The sequence below is a fragment of the Centropristis striata genome, chromosome 6 (assembly GCF_030273125.1).
Source record: "Centropristis striata isolate RG_2023a ecotype Rhode Island chromosome 6, C.striata_1.0, whole genome shotgun sequence".
Taxonomy (NCBI): domain Eukaryota; kingdom Metazoa; phylum Chordata; class Actinopteri; order Perciformes; family Serranidae; genus Centropristis; species Centropristis striata.
The window spans coordinates 4,424,373-4,444,546 of record NC_081522.1 but is presented as its reverse complement, the minus strand read 5'-3'; the positions used below and the strand labels follow the sequence as shown (position 1 = coordinate 4,444,546).

Genomic DNA, 20,174 nt, shown 5'->3' with positions numbered 1-20,174 from the left:
GTTCATCAATCAATCAGGACAATAATGGAGATGTATATCAACAATGAAAACAAACAAAAGCTTCTCTTAAAAATACAGTCCAAACCATAATAAATTTCACTTACAATATATGGACAATCAAATACCAAAGTAAATGTTTGGATTTGAGAAGCTAAAACCAGATAATATTTTGCACTTTCACTTTATTAACGATTTAAATAATTATCAGAATTATCCCATGGCTCTTCTCCGGTCACCATGCTTTATTCACCAAACATTTGGCGTTCATCAGGGTGGTGTTTGAGGTTGTTTCCAGTTCAAAGTGACTTATAAATCACATTTATTTTGCATGTCTAACACAAATCCAGCAGCTGACAGAAAGTTACCAGATTTTCCTTAAAAACAACAAATGACAAGCATCCACAGGAGTGTTTTTTGAGCATGTTCATGCTCCTCACTAGCTCCTCACAGGATAAACCCTTTCCACTGGACACTCCTTGACCTCTAGCTCCACCATCAGGACAAAATATCTGTAAGCAGTGTAATTTATTATTAAATATCATTGCATATTAGATATTTTCATATTCTGGAGCTCTGGCCTTTTACATCCTCCTCAGCACCAAGGCTGCTTCTTGTCTCTCCTCCACTCTTACAGACATTTCCACTGTTCTCATTTCTTTCACTGGTTGCCAGCTTTTGCTAATTTGAAAGATATTTGGCATTTCCTTTTTTTATTGTGAAAGAAAGATGAAAACATAAAGTATAAGAAAAACAGAATAATAGACTATGTGAAGTCAAAATTATATATAATTATAATATAATAGGATATGACAAAATGTACACTTTATTACTTTAGAACACTATATAATCATTTTGATTTCTGTCTCTACAATCTTATTCTCAAAGTTATATTTTGCTCTGTCTGGTAATTACATTAAATAGATAAGAATTTGAAGTTGTATCTCTGTGAGCTTAGCTGCACTGCAAAAACAAAAAGGTGTGTCTAAAAACAAGATAAAAACACGGAGGCCCCGTTCACACGAGGACGCTCGCGGGTAAAAACAACAAAATATTTTAGCGAAAATGCCTTTCGTTTAGACGGTGACGGCGTTTTGGGGGCTTAAAGACGCAAAAATCTGAAACCACCTTCCAAAGTGGAAAAGTTAAATACGCTCCTCCGTAGCGTGTCGTCTACACTGACAAGACACAAAACTCTGATCTGATCTGCTCACGTCACGTATGTGTTTACGTCACATACATGCTCCAGTACAGGAAAATAAACAAACGTGGGATTATTTCCATGGTGGGACCTTCAAGCTGCTCTGGCAGCTCTAATAAACTTACAGGAGTCTTTCCACCAAATGTACAGGATATGTACAGATAGTATTAGTGAACAGAGAAGGATCTGGAATTACCTCCATCACATTTTGGATGCAGCAATTCGTCGGAGGCGAGCCAGACGGCTGTGAACGAGACCTGGGAGATCTAGTGATGGTGGAGAACTTTGTGGAAGGAGTAGCTGATGAAAATGTGTGGCGTGAAAACTTCTGCATGCCCAAAGATGCTCTTATCTCTTTAAGTGATGCCGCCTGGCTGCATACAATCCAATTTCACACACTTTTGCGTCACAGTATGCAGCAGATTTCCTCCCGAAAACGCTCGCCTAAACGAGGAATAAAAAGTGAAGACGCGACGCCACTTTTGCGTCTTCTGTTGAGACCGTCCTCGTTTGAACGGGGCCTAAATCTGAGGGAAATTATCTTGCTGCAGATAATTTCACTTGACAAGATTTCTTAAATTAAGATTGTTAAATCTAGAAATACACATGTTGAACGCTTAAAATAAGAAATAAACTCTTAAAACAAGATCAATTATCCAACACTTTGAAATCTAAAGTTTGTTTTATCTTGGTAAGAAACAAATAATCGTCAGGTCACTCTGCTCGGGCCAGTTCATCGCTGCTTTCAGCTTTAATTTATCTTGATTTAAGAGTTAATTTCTTATTTTAAGCGTACAACATGCTCATTTCTAGATTTAATAATCTTAATTAAAGCAATCTTGTCTGCAGCAAGATCATTTCCCTCAGATTTAATGTTTTTATCTTGTTTTTAGACACACCTTTTTTGCAGTGTGGAAATTAATTTTAGACCTTTACTGTTTTTTCTGTTTGCTCTCACCTGACTTATAATCGCCAGTGCAGAACCTACTGCAACCATGGAGAGTCAAACTCACTATTTGTTGGATCTTATTTTGGAAAGGAAAATGTCTTATCCAATTGTCTGTAATAACAATGTTTCAAACATCCATCCATTGCCCTTCCGACAGGGAAACAAAATCATTTTGATGTGTCTGAAAACCGAACAAATATGAAGCCTCAAAGTCCATCATTCAAGGTTGTTAAATTTTAATGAAATGGTTATAGTGTTGTGTTGTCAGTGCACATAGCTTTAACCCTCCACAGTATCAACTCTGCATTGCATAAATCTGGCAGTTTACTCTTACTACCAACCACCCGTCATTACCTGAATGAAACATAAGGTTCCCTGCAGCTCCAAGGGAACAATCCCGACGTATCGACCTGAAACCAAAGGAGGATTTCATTATCTGTCAGATATTACAGATGTAATCAGCAGAGAAACTGTCCTGCCTCCTCAGGATCCTCTTATTACTTCTTTGTTGTCAGCTCAACAAGCTGACTGACATTATTATTATTAGTGCTATTATTATATGAGCATATAAATCACAAGAAAGTAAACCTGACAGATTATATATGCACTACTGGTCAAAAGTTTTAGAACACACCAACTTTTCCAGAATTTAATTGAAAATGATGCAGTTTAATGTCTCAGTCTACTCTGAAATGAATGCACATTTGCAACATTTAAAATTCTTTATTGAGCATGATAGTGTTTTGAAAGTAAAAAAAAGATTCAAAATCACATTTTATGTTGAACTAAAGGACTGAAAAAAGACACAAAATGACAAAAAAGACACAAAATGACCAAAAAAGACACAAAATGACCAAAAAAGACACAAAATGACAAAAAAAGACACAAAATGACCAAAAAAGACCCAAAAAGACACAAAATGACTAAGAAAAGACACAAAATGACAAAAAAAAGACATGAAAAGAATTAAAAAATGGACAAAATAGCCCAAGACTCCATAGAGTTAAGTTGTTAACCCATTTCTTGTTCTCTGCAAAAGGCCTACTTGCATAATTCTGAAATGTACATTATCTTTCAGTTTTGGTTAACCTTACCTTTTTTTATTTACCTCTGGCAGTTCACCACTTACCTTTGTACCCTTTCAAGCTGTTCATTTGACTTGAACTGCTTGAATTTCAATAAAAAATGGAAAAATTGGGCTGTTCTAAAACTTTTGACCGGTAGTGTATGCATAAATGAAATGGACAAAGGAGACCATGGGGTGTTTCTAAATGAGATATTATGCGCTGACTTCCGTAAATGCAAATTCAACTGCATTTGTATGAAATTATACCTTTTAATAAAAACTCTGATTAGTAAGTTGACCACAGCTGTGTCAGACCTCCCTTTCCACAGTTCTCACTCTCAAGTCTGCATCAAACTTATTTGTGGGTCAGGGCTTTTATTCGGCTCCCCGTCTGCTCCCCCTGCAAAGCCCAGATCTGCTGCCGAGGCAGAAGTGGAGCTGGTTTGGGGGGAAATCTCACAGCGGCCGGCTGTAATCAGCGTCCCCGCTGCCTTGCTGCATCCTCCCCTGTGGATTTATCGGTCTGGAAAAGCTTTGGAATGCCAACATTAGTCACCGGCTGAGATGGACTCCAGCCCAGAGACCCAGAAATTCAATTCTAGCAATCGGAGCAAAAGCACACCACAATGTCTCCGCTTGATAGTGGCTGATTTGCTGACCTGAGGTCTGCTCCGGGGCTCTCCGCTCACTGAATTTGATATTTATACCTTCTGTATCTGGCTCATCTGAATAAATTGGAAATGGTTAGTGGAATTGGGTTTGTTGAACTCCTGACAAATCTCCGAGGAGCTGCTTTTAGACATAAAGAGGCCTCCTCATCCTGAGCCGACACGGAGCACTGCTCTTTGACTGCAGTCTGCTCTTTTATGATGCTGATATAAAAGCAGGAGCTCTTATTTCTGCGGCTGTCGCAGTCTAATAACCACCAATAAGTGTTTGTTTATGATAACCTGCCTGGTCTATTGCCACTGCTTGTTCCAGAGCCGCTTCTGCATATTGGGCGCCAGCATGAATACCAATGCAGAGAGAGATGTGCTGCATTAACTCGTTTGTCACTATGTCGACAATATTAATGCCTTTTCTGCAGACTTGATAAAGACTGTTCCCCCAACGGAGCTCACTTTAATGTGCTGGAGTGCAGTTGTCACCGCGTCATAAACAATGCCACAGAGGGGCAGGCAGCTGATATAGAGACTGTACAAGCACAACCTGCATGAAGACGCATGGCCAGACCACCAAACACCCTTTTCCACAAAGGCCCTCTATTAACTCTCATTCTTATTCTCCTCGTGCTTTTCTTCCTTTAGGTTTGGCATCTAGCCCTCAAGTTTTTTTTTTTTTAGTTCGTTTTTATTTTTTCTGCATTAATGACTTCTGATACAACAGGAGCTACGAGTTGCTCTTCCTCCTCACGCTCCACTTAAACTTAAACTAATGGAAAACAAAGTCACATTTAGGCTTTTGTTTTGGCAAGACAGGCAAAGAACAACTGAAGAATCTTCTAAAGTCACAATGAATTAAGACTAAGTGTATTAGGTCACTTTCACATATAAAGTCTGGTGCACGGTGTGATTCAATGGTGAAGTTGCTACATTTGCAGCATTTGTGTTTAAAAAGTGTCACACTCAAAGTATTATGCACACTTAAAAGTGAGATGATGCTGCAGCCCACAACTCAAATCAATTTTCTTTAGGAAAAATCAAGTCTTTATTCTCTTTCTGATTGTGTGAATACGTTTTCATTTATGTTTAAAGCAGGTTACAACAGAAAGGAAACCTCCATGCAAACAAATTAAATGTTTGCTTACTCTTAACATTGGCCCCAAAATAAATGTACCTCAATGCAATAACATAGAAATGTCTTTGCTACTGATATTAGAATATTGTGTGGTACTCCATCATTTCTGTTCAATGATTGGCAGTCATGTTGTGTAGAGACATCACATTACAGGGAAGTAAAATACAGATTAGCTTCTATTTTCCCCTCTTAAAATGCTTCATATAAAGTCTGGTGCACTCGGTGCAGATTTAGTGGTGAAGTTTCAACATTTGCAGCATTTTACCTTTGCTTTGGTTTGCTTTCACACTGTGCTTTATCACTGTTGATAGCCTAGTGGTTAGCTACCGGGCTTGTAACCAGAGAGTGGCCAGTTCAAATCCCAGGACTGACAAGTCAAGGTTCACTATGTGTCAAAAGGATGGGTTAATGTGGAGTTTCAGTTTCCCCATTGTGGGACTAACAAGGGAATCTTAATGTTACTGGGGATTTCCACTGGGCGCGTTACAGCACATCAGCTTAGCGAGCCGGTCGTATACACGCGAGATCACGCGATAATCCTGACCATACGGGAGACCCCAAGATCCCGTGATAAACTTTAAACTCTATTTATACAGTCTATGGATAAACTGTGTGTATAAAGTAAACAACAACAACAACAACAACAACAACCAAATTACTTTGCTTCTCTGAGGTGAAAGATATGTTGATCTGAGCATCTATCCTTATAAAAACAATATGTTATGTCATAAATGATTGTATGATGTTCCACTTCAACAATCAGTCTCTTGTCGTCCGTGTCTCCGATCCTCTGAGACCCTTTGATTGATTGATTGATTGATTGATTGATTGATTGATTGCTGATCTGGTGCCCCAGTCATAACATAATGTTGATGTGAAGTAGTTTTAGGCTGCATGAACTGCGTATTGTGTTTTATTTTGAAAGGTGTTTTACGCTGATTCTGAGTTGGGCTTCCTGTCTGGTGCGATCTGCTCTGTTGAGATTCACGCGATTTGGCAGCGTCTCGCGGAGAAACAGAAGTCCTACCTAATGCTCGCGTAGAGACGCTGCTGTAACATTACGCAGCACGCCCGGTGGAAATGCTCTCATTGATTAGAGTGTTACCTATTGTAACAGTCAGTATAGATGTGTACTGTAGTCCAGTATAGCGCCACAAGGAGGCGACACCTCTTCCCTGTTTGGGTGGTTATACAGAGCCGCCTTGTTCTTACACCATCCCTCTTGCTCTATGGACTTCCCTCCGAAGAGAACTCAAAAACTATGGTAACGAGTTGGTGATGGTTGAGCTGTATACCCACTGTATTTCTCGTATGGTTAGTGCACGTAGCGTAGCGCCGTGGAGACCTGGCTTCGTATGGTCTATGTTTACACTGTGTATAATAAAGCCGCCGTGTGGAAATCCCCACTTCTGTGTCTGTCGTCTCCAAGCTAACCTGCTATCCGGAGCTTCTGCTAAGGCTAACTGGTAGCCTCTCCACCTACACCAGCTCTCGTTACACTATTAGCAACGGCGAACGCGACGCTGACGTGACGCTGCAGTAACGCGCCCGGTGGAAATCAGGCTTAAATCCCCAGAGCTGCCACTTCTTCGAAGCAAGTTGTGGACTTTCTTGCATTGTTTTTTCACCTTCCTTTGATTCGGACTGTGTTCTTACCTGCAGAGAACTGAAGTCTGATGCTCTTGGAAGTGAACTGAGACCTTTCTTTCAGCAGACCAGAGTTGAGTTCTTTGCTCCTTGCCAGAGTTAGTTTCAGTATTCACACCAGCAAAAACCAAACAGACTTTCTGATTAAATGCACCAGAGTTGGGTTCAAGCAGACCAAGCAGCTCAGATGTGAATGCCCCCTTAGTCTGGTGTCTTCCCCTCTGAATTCCTGCTTGTCTTTTCTGTGAAGCACTTACTGCTGACCTACTATCTTTTCCTGGGGGAAAAGAAAGAATAACGGTAAAGAGTTATGCTACTTTAAAATGTCTCATTTTGGCTCCTGAAATTGAGATACAAGTTTTCACCTGACAGCAGTAAAACTCTGACATGGCACTGTATTATTGATGAGATTGATTTTTAATTAAAACCCCAGAAAGAAAATGTAGTTCGGGGGTGTCCTCCTGTTAAACGTGGTGTGTTTCGATGTGGACATTTAGCTAACAAGGTGAGAAAGTCATTTTTCATTTCACAGTGACTTTGATGTGGGACCTGCTGTGTCAGCCACATCGTTTAAATGTGCCGACAGGAAACAAGGTCGTTTTTAGTGTGCGAGCGCTGTGGGGCTGCGAGGTGTGGGCACAGAAACGACTCGACTGTAAAACTGAGCGGAAACCTTGAAGCTCCACATTGAGCTTCCTCTGATGATACACTTGTTCTCTGTGAGGGGAATTATGCGGCGGGCTGTATGGAAGTGTAATGGCAATATGTTCTTGTCAGGATGGATTGTTATGCTAGAATAGATTTTCTGCTCCGGCGCTGGAGTTTCCTCCCTCCAGCACATGGTGGGTAACTGATGTCTTACAAAGCCCGGCGGAGGAAGATCACTGTGTTTAATAGGACGTAACGTATAGTGAGGCCGGGAACACTCTCCTTTGTTTGAGGAGGCTGGAGCACTGTGTGTCAGTGTGTGTGTGTGTGTGTGTGTGTTCACTGTACATGTGTGTGTTTGTCTGTGATGTCTACAGTACAGTAGGGCTGCAACTAACGACTATTTTAATAGTCGACTAGTCACCGACTATTGAAATGATTAGTCGACTAATCAGATAATTATTAATTTTTTCTTAAATTTAGCATGAAGTTGCTTTAAATATGTGGCAAATGATAATAAACACAAGAAAGATGGGTACTTAAATGAAAAATGCATCTTTTATTCAACAATTCAGCTGCTGATTCATACAAAAAATAAATAAACCTCTGTCCATTTTTTCTGGACAGGAAAATGTGTTTTATAAAACTGTATTTCTGCTCCATCAAGTGGGTGGAACTGGTTCTGGGTTCTGGATGTAGTCTGGGTTGAACTGGGCTCACCTGTTGGAACCTCGTATCACAGACCAGCACCAGTACTGACTCAGTGAGGAGCCTGTTGCTGCTGCACATCTGCTTCTTCTGCAGAAAGGCTCCATGCTGGCTCTCTGCTTCAGACTGCATGCATTTAATCTAAAATACGTTTGTCAGACATAACGTTAATGCTCTCTGCCCGATGTGCTTTCTATTTAAATGCTCGTGCATCGCCGAGGTGCTGCCGTGATACTGCTTTGCAAACCTTGCAAGTCATTTTTTTATTGGCTGTATCCAGGCTAAAATGCTCCCAAACTTTCTAAGTTTTAGTACGTGTAGCTGTGTTGGATGCCGCCATTTCTGTGCACGTTACCGCTCGCGCTCGGCAGAGATTGTAATGAAGTGAGATGCCTCACTCTGTTGGAAAAACACCTCTGGCGACAATAGTCGACAATGGAATTCATTGTTGACTATTTCTATTCACGATTTTTGTCGACAATGTCGACGAATCATTGCAGCCCTACAGTACAGTTTACGCATTGGTACCTGCCATCGACTGGTTTCTATTGAACAGCTGCAGGTTTAACCCTCTGAAATCTTCGGCTATTATGTCCTTTAAAAAATCTGTTAAAAATCTTTACCATGCCATGTTGGTATCAGTTTTTCAGCGTTACCTCACCTATATGACCTGATAATTAATTTTTTAACTTTGACTTACTTGATAAAAATGTTGAACCCAAAAGAAACAAAGGAAAACATAAAATCTGATCTTTAAAATTATATTTCAATACACAGAATTTTAAATGTTGCAATATGAATACAGGTTGCAAATATTACATATAAGAGGTAAAATGAGGATAATCTGTAGTTCTATATTTTTATACTAAATAAATGTTTTACTTGGCCAAATATAATCCCAAAAAAATCTGATATGGAGTTTCAAGCCAGCACTTTAGAGGGAAGCTGATGGAAAGGCTCCATGTTGCTTCATTTTTATGTCCTCACGTCATGAAGAAGTAATGTGTCGGTGTTTTCATGGACTCTAGAGGGTTAACGCCATGCTCTAGGGCACAGGAACTAACCTGACATAACTGGAAGAACTCTATTAATCCAGTGTGGAAAGACGTTGTTATCCTCAAAGGAATACTTAAAGGAAGAGTTGTGTTTTGATCAATGTTTAGTTCTTCATCATCATCACCATCAAAATACTAATGCGATCAAATCAATTCTTTTGCTAATCTTTGACATATCCACGACTCTAATCTCCACCAAAACCCTAGCTCCCTACTATATATTTTATGGGGGAAAAAAATATTTTTTTGTGTTTTTTTGGAAGAAATTATGTAAAAAATTAAAATATATAAATTGCCATATAAAGGGTTAAAATTTTGAAAATGATTTAATGTTAGGTAGTTTTCAACAAGTCTGAAGTTTAAGGGATTAAAAAAAAATCTGAAAAAAATATTGATGTATGGTGATTTTATAGAAGTTTTAGTGTGCATGGCCACTAGGTTCACCAGAGGGTATTAAATTTGAGGAGGGCATAAAGGGTTAAATGTACTAATTAACATGTTAGATCTCATCCTGGAAACTGGACGACTGCGCTGAGCTCTTTTTATTTGCTCTGGCAGATGAGTCTGATCGCTCTACCAATTAGATTGATTTTCAGTCGCTGTGGTTCCCTGCTGGGCCAATCTGCAGGTTTGATACGATATCAAACTATCACACCAGGCAGGGCTAATCAAATATATTGATCAAGATTTTGTTACCATGCATATTTCTTGCCTTTCTTGATTTAGAAACACATTTAAGTGTACATATCTGTTGTAAGAGCAGATTTAATGTTAATTGTTGTGTGTGTCATGGGCCACTTGTGATTTGCGGGTCCGCCTATATAGGTGGGAACCTTTTGGGGGCTCGTCAGGTGTTTTCCAACCGGAAGGGGAAAAACAGTTTTTGACCGCTACGCTATACGTTACGCTGCGGTGCGCTGCGCACGTTATGCTTCGCACAAATGTATGTATAAGAGATATTGTGATTAAAGCATGAGATGTGAAATAAATGGACTTGTTTTGCATCTAAACTAAAAATCAACTGGACTCTTATTCATCATTTATGGCAAAGTCAAAGCGTGTCAATTAGTTTTCCTGTTGAAATGCCTCAGTGGCTTAAAGCATTGGCTTAGCTTCTACATCTGTAATATAAGAAAGTGACCCAGCCGTCATGTTTGACCAAGCACTGTCCAAACTTGCATGTGTCACTCATTGTTGCATCACATGCTTTGTTCATAGACTGTATATAAATAATGGAAGTAGTCACCGTGACGTCACCCATTGGGGACTGCCCTTTGGAAACATCGAGTTCAGCATTACACTCGTCGCCATCTTGTTATATAACGTTATATATAACTTTATTGACACGTTGCCGTGGATACACATTGTTCTGCTTCTCTCATGATGACGGCTCGCCTTGTTAGCGACCTGTCAATCAAAGGTAGCCCCGCCCCAAATCATATGATTCTTTATCTTCTATTTTCTTCTAAATGGGGCCATTATTAGAACTATTAACATCAAATTGTCTTGAAGAAGATTTTTTATTAGCGATTGAGACCATAGTGTTGTCCTTTAAAAACATTTCTGAGGTAATAAATGAAGTGAGAAGTTTTCTCATTTTGCATTGAAATTAATGGACATTGATGTTTCTGCAGCCAAACTTAGCACCCCCTGCTGGAATTTTTGGTAGAATGCAGCTTAAGGCACTTCCTGGTTTGCCTCCCTGCTCAGACCCGGAAGGTTACCGCCTGGCTTTGTTACATTGATTGGTTGGGGGTCATGTTTCCTTGCTCTGATTGGTTGTAGGTTTTTTCAGAGGTATTTTTTTCTGCACCTGACAACAACAAGACCTAGACAAATCCACCACCAATATTGCAGTGGCTGATTTCAATTTAATTCATTAAAAGTGAAAGCAAAGATGTTTGGGTAGTCAACATTTGACAGTTCTCTCTGACAGATGAAGTTTCTCAAAACACTCATAGACTTTGAGAAAGTTATGATTATAATTTAGATAACCAAGCCTTGCAATTAGAAGAAAGACTTTATTTAATGAGAATCGAAATCAAAGCTAGCAGTTGCTACTAAACAATCCAATCCAGTCTGCTCAGCCTTCAGCGTTTTCTAATTGAAACTGTTTCATTCTGAATACATTCTGCTTTCTACTTTCCATTTTAGTCTTTTGTTGAAGCATCTGATAATGGCAGAATAGAGCGATATTTGTTAAAATGTGACTAAACTTTACATAAAAGTCTGTTTCTAAAATAACATTTATTGTAATAGCTATATTATCAACAATAAATAGGTTTTGTAGGACATTTTTAAAAGGCTTCTTGGAAGAAGTGTTTAAAAAGTGTCATACTCAAAGTATTATGCACACGTAAAAGTGAGATGATGCTGCAGCCTACAACTCAAGATATCAATTTTCTTTAGGAAAAATCAAAAGTCATATTTACGCTTTTGTTTTGGCAAGACGGTGCCAAAAAACAACTGAAGAATCTTCTATAGTCACAAGGAACTTGGGTATTAGGTCACTTTCACATATAAAGTCTGGTGCACGGTGCGATTCAGTGGTGAAGTTAGATAGATAGATAGATAGATAGATAGATAGATAGATAGATAGATAGATATACTTTATTTAGATATACTTTATTTATCCCAAGCTGGGAAATTACAGTGTAGCAGCAGCATTACACACAGAGATAATGACAGCACAATTAAATAAAAAGAACAACCTAGGCATACTTCAAGCAATAAAATATAAAAATACAAAAAAATACAATAAAAAATAAAGTGTCTAAAGAAGGAGTATGTATTAAGGAGTAGAATAGAATTCCAGTGCAGAATAAATATGAAGATACAGTATAAAGATGTTGGTGCTACAAAGTTGCTACATTTGCAGAATTTGTGTTTAAAAAGTGTCACACTCAAAGTATTATGCACACTTAAAAGTGAGATGATGCTGCAGCCTACAACTCAAGATATCAATTTTCTTTAGGAAAAATCAAGAGTCTTTATTCTCTTTCTGATTGTGTGAATACGTTTTCATTTATGTTTAAACCAGGTTACAACAGAAGGGAAACCTCATGCAAACAAATAAAATGTTTGCTTACTCTTAACATTGGCTCCAAAATAAATGTACCTCAATGCAATAACATAGAAATGTCTTTTCTACTGATATTAGAATATTGTGTGGTACTCCATCATTTTTGTTCAATGATTGGCAGTCATGTAGTGTAGACACATCACATTACAGGGAAGTAAAATACAGATTAGCTTCTATTTTCCCCTCTTAAAATGCTTCATGGTTTCAGCGATGGGCGCTTTTCCGACTACAGATGGGCAAAGCGTCGAGGGAGTACAGCGTGCGTCTGATGATGTTTCATTTGAAGTCTTGTGATGTGGAGGTAATAGCTGTAGCAGATCTCCAGAGTGAGGACAGTGGACGTCCAGACGAGGCTGTTAGCTGTTTGCTGAAGGCAGCGGTGCATGGCTGCTGCTGCGGCTGCCGGCTGGTCAGTCATTTCACGCCTGTCTGGCCTTCCTGGAGCGCGCTGTGAAAAGCAAAGTGGATGAAAAACTCTGTCTGGGGAGAACAGGCTCAGTGTGATGTGTTTTCAGTGTCCAAACGCCGAACTTGCGGTGGAAATTGACAGGAGGAGGACTCCTTTTTGTAACGCTTCAGTTCCTGCATGTTGTAGTCAATCAGGCTCATGTTGTGATTAAGCTCCAACATTACATGTGTTTCACTGATATATATGGAGCACTGCTAGCCTTTTATTGGGGAGGGATGTTACCCAGTCATGTATGAGGCAATGTGATCTAAGTGCCTCTAAGTTGTACAAATTATTATTATTATCACACGGACTGTAAAAAAGAAGTGGACGTAGCCTCAGAGTCTGAAAGGCCAGGCCAATAAGTACCTTAAACCTGCATTCTTTCTTTTTTTCCCAACAATATATTTATTGAGTTTTGTTTTACAAAGTTGACACATAAGCCAACATACAAGAACATGGCGGCCAAAGGTAGCATCATTTAAGAACAAGACTCCTTGAGATTCCATTCAAAAAGGGTCCAAATGAGCCAAATTATTGTTCTTAATATAATGTATAAACGTCCCCATACTCTTTGAAACACCTCTTGTTTATTCTTAAGTATGTATGTAATTCTTTCCAGGGGCAAACATAAAGCTAATTCCTTAAACCACTGTGATATGCTTGGTTTACCAATGATTTTCCATGTTAAAGCAATCACTCGTTTTGACTGTAACAAACACAAATTAAGAAAAACTTGTTCATGGTCATTTATGTTATGCCCCTCTGGGTATAGACCAAGTAAAAAAAGTCAGAGTTCCCGACATAAACAATCGTCACAAAGAGAAGTTATTAATCCAACTTGTGCAGATAAATGGGTGCTTATGGGAATATGTGACAAAAATCAGGTCTTGCACACCGTTCGATTTGTTGTAGTTTTCTAAGTGACTTTCATCCTTCGTCCATTATTTTTTCCTATATGTACTGTAAACAATATATTCATACAAGAACAGCAACCGATCCAACATGTCAAGCAGTCAACCATTCATAACGAAACAACTACACATGGGAGAGGACAGGGGGAAATAATTAAATAAATAAATAATTAAATGAATATTTTTAAAGCCACTTCGGGTGAATTCAAAACAATGGACATTTAACGGTTTTTAAGATGATTGTCTATAAGTAATGTCAGCAGTAACTGACCTCTTCCCAAAACTCTTTGATTCTCAGGCACAGCCAAAAGCAGTGAAAGAGTGAACCTTTATCTTCACTTCATCTAGTGCACGAATCAGGTATGTTACTAACCTGCATTCTTTCTAATTGCCAGCAGGGGCAACTCCACTGGTTGCAAAATAATTCTAATTGTATAGAAGCCTATGAGAAAATTACCCTACTTCTTATTTTATTCATTACCTCAGTAAACATTTTCCTAATGAGTTTATGAACCCAGTGGCTTGTTTCAAGTCTTCTCCAATACAGCATGATGTTCAATTTGTAAATTCTGGTCCCCTTTGGAGTAAAATGGATAATAAAGGAGGGTATGCTTTAGGGTGTGGCTACCTAGTAATCAACTGGTTTCTACCACCTTGATGAGTCCATTAGGATAGAGGTGTAGTAATGTTTACCATGTCACTGTGTACATTTAAATAGCTGCCAACCTGTTTTTGGCTCTTGTTGTGTTTTTGTTCTAGTACCTTGACCATTTCACAGTGTATTTTAAGTTCATCAAAGTTCATTTTGAGCATTCATTAAATCCATGTTTCAATCAGATCTTTAATAAAATCTTTTGATTTTAAGTTTGTGATTTGATTGGAATTAAGGATGTAAGGATCAGCAGAACGGTGCTTTTAAACCCTGACAACTGTCATTATAATTTTCAAATTCTTCTTTAGAAAAGTAGGCTACAAGATTGACACAACTGCCATATTTTCCTGAGCGATATAATAAGATTTGTGATTTTGGGGATCCTGGTTTTGACTTCTAAAAATCGAAATTGCTGCAAAAAGCTAATTTCTATTATAATTTAGTGTGACAGATCATGAATATCATGATCATGAAGATCCTGAAAGTTTGCTTCTCCATCTTCTTCAGATGTTGACTTGTCTTCTGGTTACATTATCCTGATAATGACCTTTAATCCACGGGACTTTACATTTAACACTTTATATTACTAGTAGGGCCACGACGCGATTAAAAAAATTAATCAAATTAATTAGAGGCTTTGTAATTAATTACTCGAAATTAATCACATATAAATATTTGACTTGAGAACAGTGAGAAGTAATTTTTTTCACATGGATTTTTAGTATACCATTGAATAATGACTGAATACACAAGCTTAAGCAACAAAAATATTGTTTATTTATAATACAAAAATATTGTTTATTTTTGTTCAAGTCCAACAGACCAGTGCAATTTTTGCCATTAAGTGTAGCAATAGCATATTCATAAATATAGTACATTTCATAAATTCAGGTAGCCTATAGGTAGGTAGACCTTCTGTTAACTAGAATACTTTGTTTTTTTTAAGTAAAACACAATGCTTTCAAGTACATTCAGAGCATTGGAAACCCTGACTATTAGAAAACATCTCTCTGTTGCTTCAGAGGCCATAACAGCTAGCTACCACGTTAGCGTCCACGCTAGCTGCTATATGTTTTGCATTGAGGTGATACTTGAGGCTGGATGTGCTACGGTGATATGTGAATTCCTTGTTGCATAGCAACACAACCATGCTCTTATTGACGCTTCCATCCGTTGGTTTTTAGTAACTAAATGTCCCATCATCCACGGGGCCAACCAAAGGTCTCATCAGCTTCTTCCTTCATGTTCACTGTGGTTTGTTGTTGTCTCAACTCATCAACGCTAGTTGGTGCTCCAGTATAATCGGTCCGCCTGAAACTCATCCAGTGAGAAACGTTCCGCGGTGCAAAAATAAGTGCAATTATAATATGTCAATTTTTTTAACACGTTCATTTTTGTGTAATTAATTAATCTTAATTAACGCGTTAAAGTCCCAGCCCTAATTAAGTGTAACATTATTTTGATTGTGATCACATCTCACTTGTCAAATTAATTAGGCTTAATTAGGCTCAACAAATATAGTACATTCCAGGGAATCTTGGGATGCAAAAATGGTATCACAAGCCAGAAATGGTAAAAAAAAAAAAAAACAACCATGGGCTAAATTCTGCCTTTTGACTTTTTCACCCTGAGATGAGGGAACATTTTGTAGGAAACACTTTGAATTTGTATGCTTTTTTTTCTTCCAAGAAAAGTATTAATATGAAAACAATTTGGCATCAAAGTCCAGACGTACCCATAACATTGATATCTTCAGACACAAGTGTTGGCTTGATCCTGGTGTGTTTGTTGTAGTCTTTTATATTGAATAAAAAGCCACACATGTATTTTATTAAACTGTTGTGAACTCCAGATCATTCAAGTTTATTTCTCTTGTTTCATACGTTCACTTCCACTTAAGATGTCATGTTACAGCTCATGCTGGAATTGTTGTTTTTCCCCAAGTTTTCTCTGATCTGTTTCCTTTTTTCTATTTTTCCATTACTCTCCTGCTGCTGAATCGACCAGCTCTCCACAAAGAGATCAATGAAGTTTAATCTAGCGTGGTCTAATCCAACCTGAGTGCTGTTTACTTTCCTGTACGTCGTCATGGTTTTGATGATTTTCTGTTTTTTTGTTGTTTCCTGTCCAGGTGATGGCTCAGCAGGCAACGGCGAGGAGGCGTTACCTGCGGGCGTTCGTTAGCGGCTTCTTTGTCGCCGTTCCCGTCACAGTCACCGTCCTTGACCGCTTCGCCTACGTGGCGCGAGTGGAGGGAGCGTCGATGCAGGTGAGAAGTTACAGCACATCCAAGGAGAGAACCTCCTCGAGGTCAACAGCAGAGCACAGGCTGTATTTTCTGGATCTCTCACTTTACAAACTGCTGACAACAAGCAGGTCAGAGGTTACAGCACCCTGACAACATGGGAAATATTGAGTTGTGGGAAATATAAGGCAGAGAGAAAAGCTGAAAAGTTGTTATTATATCTTAAAGTTTAACTCTGGCAAATGATGTCTCACCTTTTCCATCTGTTACGACCCGGCTTATTTTGGACAGCAGTAGGGTTGTCACGATACTAAAATTTTCAACTCGATACTCAGGAAAATATTCGATACTCCATACCATTTCCGATACCACCAGGATATAAACAAAGACCCCAAAATTTAACAGAAATATTTTTATTGACAAGAAAAATGCAACATGTAAAAATGAACAGATCTATACCCTCGTGTGGTTGGTGTAGTTGAGGCTTATGTGAGGCGGAGAGGACAACAGCTGCCATGTTTTGAAGTAATGGCTGCAGGTTAGAAATCCAGAAACAAAATGAACGACAAGGGCACTCACAGAGCGCTGATCTCCACCAAGGCCATGCGGAGAGGTAACCGCTGGGCCTGAAAAGTGAAGCCAATGCAGAAGTGGCATTTTTTTCTAATGCCCAACAAGGAGCAACACCACTGGTTGCAAAAAGAAGTTTCGTTGTATGGAAGTCAATGGGAAAATTCTAATCACTTGATTTATTACCTAAGTAAGCATTTTCTGGATGAGTTTTTCATCTCAGTTGTTAGTGTAAGAGTGAAAATAGGATATGTTAATAATGTAATGGAAACATTATGTTTTTTCCTTATGTTTACAGAAAGATTAAAATACTATTATAATGTTATTGACCTGGGGGGCGCTGTTCAGGCGGGCGGTAGTGGTTATGTAGAGAAGAGGGAAGAAGTAACAAGAGTTGAAATGAGACGTACTGTGCGTTGGATAAGGCTGACTAAAAAGTTATGTGACAGACCCGAACTGTGTAGTACTGATTTCTTCCCTCACACCTACCCTCATCACTAACATTAGTTTAAAGCTGCTATATGCAGCATGATGTTTATATTGTAAATTATGGTAAATGGACTGCACTGATATTGCGCTCATTCACCTGTTTACACACACATTCATACTGGTGGCAGAGGCTACCCTAAACGGTGACACCTGCCACCATTAGGAATTCATTCACACACCGATGAACGCAGCATCGGGAGAGATTTGGGGTTCAGTATCTTGCTCAAGGATACTTTTCGACATGTAGGTCATTGTCAGGGATCGAACCACCAACCTTCCATTCAGTGGGCGACCACTCTACCAACTGAGCCACAGCCTGTTATTGTCCCATTTAGAGTGAAATAAACGATAAACTGGGGTTTGCTTTAGGGCGGGGCTACCTTATAACTGTCAGGTTGCCACCACAGTGCCCAGTGTGTTTTCAGGTCATCAAACAACATTGTAACATTTTGTTCGCTTAGAAATGTCTTGTCAGTGTTTGGTTAACTAACATACACTGCAAAAAGTATTCTGTTAGTCAAGCAAAAGCTATAAACCAAGAAGGCGACGGCTAAAATTCTAGCGCGAGACTTTAAAAGCTGAGTCCACAAACCAATGGGTAACATCATGGTGATATTTTTTTTTTTAAAGGAAATGGGGGCCATGCCCTGTGTTGCATTGTAAATGAAAGTGAAAAATAATTTGTGTATCTGCCATGTGGATTTAGTGGGTCCTTGGTAGAGATGTTCCGATACCATTGTTTTCCTCCCGATACCGATCCCTGTGCTGTGGGTATCTGCTGATACTGAGTACCGATCCGATACCAGTGTGTTATAAAAAAAATAAAAAAAAATATTAAATATATTACACCTGCATGACTGTGATATGATTATCATTGTGGTTATTGTGATCATTAAGCACGAAATCCCACATTTTTGACACCAGACAGGGGTTGGTCATCCAGGATAATAAATTCCAGGATTTTGTCTGTTATCTCGTTTGCTTTTTACGCAGCCTCCAGAGTTTACTGCTAGGCTCGTCCTTCTTTTTCCCTTTGTTTGAGAAAATTTGTCTTGCTCTTCAGGGTGACGCGTCTTCAGGTGTTTAATTGCCACCCCTTGAGATTTTATCTTTTCACACGTTACATGTTGCAGTCTTACTGGTGGGAGGTTCCAGTGTGAAATTTTGCCACACCGCCGACATGATAGTGCTACTTAGCTTAGCTCCAAGCCTCGCGTCAACCTGCTCTGACACGTGTGTGTCTGTTGTGTCTGTGTTATGTAATCAATTGCTCCTCGTCCCTCTAAAACATCAGGCTGCAGGTTGCAGTACAGCTCCACTGTTTTAAGAGCGACGCAGAAGAACTGTGCCAGAGTTTAACGAACAAACCAGTAAATCGTTTCGGTAACACTTTCTATGAAGACTACATCTATAGTGCATTATGAGCGCATTCATAGTGAATTATAATGCTCATTATAATCAATCATAATGCATTATGACTGCACTCATAAACACATATAAAGCTTCATGATGCACTATATCAACAGTTATAAATATAGCTTATAATGAATTATAAATCCAAGTGTCTTATGAGTGCTCTTGACTGGTTATAAACTACAGGCTGACTGATGAGGCTTATAATACATTACAACTACTCATACCCCTCTATACACACACCTCAACAATCAATTGTTATAAGGACTCATAGGATGCCATAAGTATAAATAAATGATCAATGTATGCTTTAAGTAAAGTGAGGTTCATATAGACGCATCTATAATGCAGTATAGCTAATCATGATGTTTCATTGTTGGCGTTAAGTAAAGTGTAACACATTTTCATGCATTTAAAAGAAGCTATGCTGCATCATAAGTCATTTCGTCAGATACCAAATATAGAGAATTACACTAAGATTAGGAATGTAACGGTAAAGCTCAGTTTATTTATACTTATGGCATCCTATGAGTCCTTATAACAATTGATTGTTGAGGTGTGTGTATAGAGGGGTATGAGTAGTTGTAATGTATTATAAGCCTCATCAGTCAGCCTGTAGTTTATAACCAGTCAAGAGCACTAATAAGACACTTGGATTTATAAGTCATTATAAGCTATATTTATAACTGTTGATATAGTGCATCATGAAGCTTTATATGTGTTTATGAATGCAGTCATAATGCATTATGATTGATTATAATGAGCTTTATAATTCACTATGAATGCGCTCATAATGCACTATAGATGTAGTCTTCATAGAAAGTGTTACCATAGTTTCTAATTAAGTAAATTACGTGGTATCAGATCGGTGCCTGGACTCCCGTACTCGCCGATACCGATGCCAGCCTTTTCGGCAGTATCGGAGCTATTTCCGATACTGGTATTGGAACGACTCTAGTCCTTGGCCTGCTCTCCACCCTACCACCAAGTTTCATGAAATTTGTGCCAGTGGTTTTTATTTTAATCCTGCTGACAAATACTGACACAAGTCTGAGTCTGGATGTGGTGAATGAGTCATGTCCTACCTACTTTATAAGGTTAACATTTTCTAGTTAAAGTGGTAACCAGTAGTTACAGGTGGCCACATTGGATAAAAACTCCTCAAACGCTCCATGCATGGCCTCGTTTTCTACTCATCCAGACAGTAAACAACTTGCACTCTTCTCATTGAGAGGCAGAGACGTGAAAAGAAAAGAACAACAAAACAAGCGCCTGTTGGGTTTTGACCGAGTT

At 38.8% G+C, this 20,174-nt stretch overlaps 1 protein-coding gene across 3 annotated transcripts in view; it reads left to right on the top strand.

Annotated features, from left to right (window-relative positions):
• Positions 1-20,174, top strand: part of immp2l (inner mitochondrial membrane peptidase subunit 2) — a 244,774-nt gene that overhangs the window by 8,468 nt on the left and 216,132 nt on the right. For 2 of the 3 annotated variants that reach the window (XM_059334920.1, XM_059334918.1), the window contains exon 2: positions 16,296-16,433. In XM_059334920.1, the coding sequence (XP_059190903.1) occupies positions 16,299-16,433 (135 nt within the window). In that variant the 5' untranslated portion in view covers positions 16,296-16,298. Of the gene's footprint in view, positions 1-13,810; positions 13,873-16,295; positions 16,434-20,174 lie in introns of those variants that run through there. The other variant, XM_059334917.1, reaches the window with a different exon arrangement.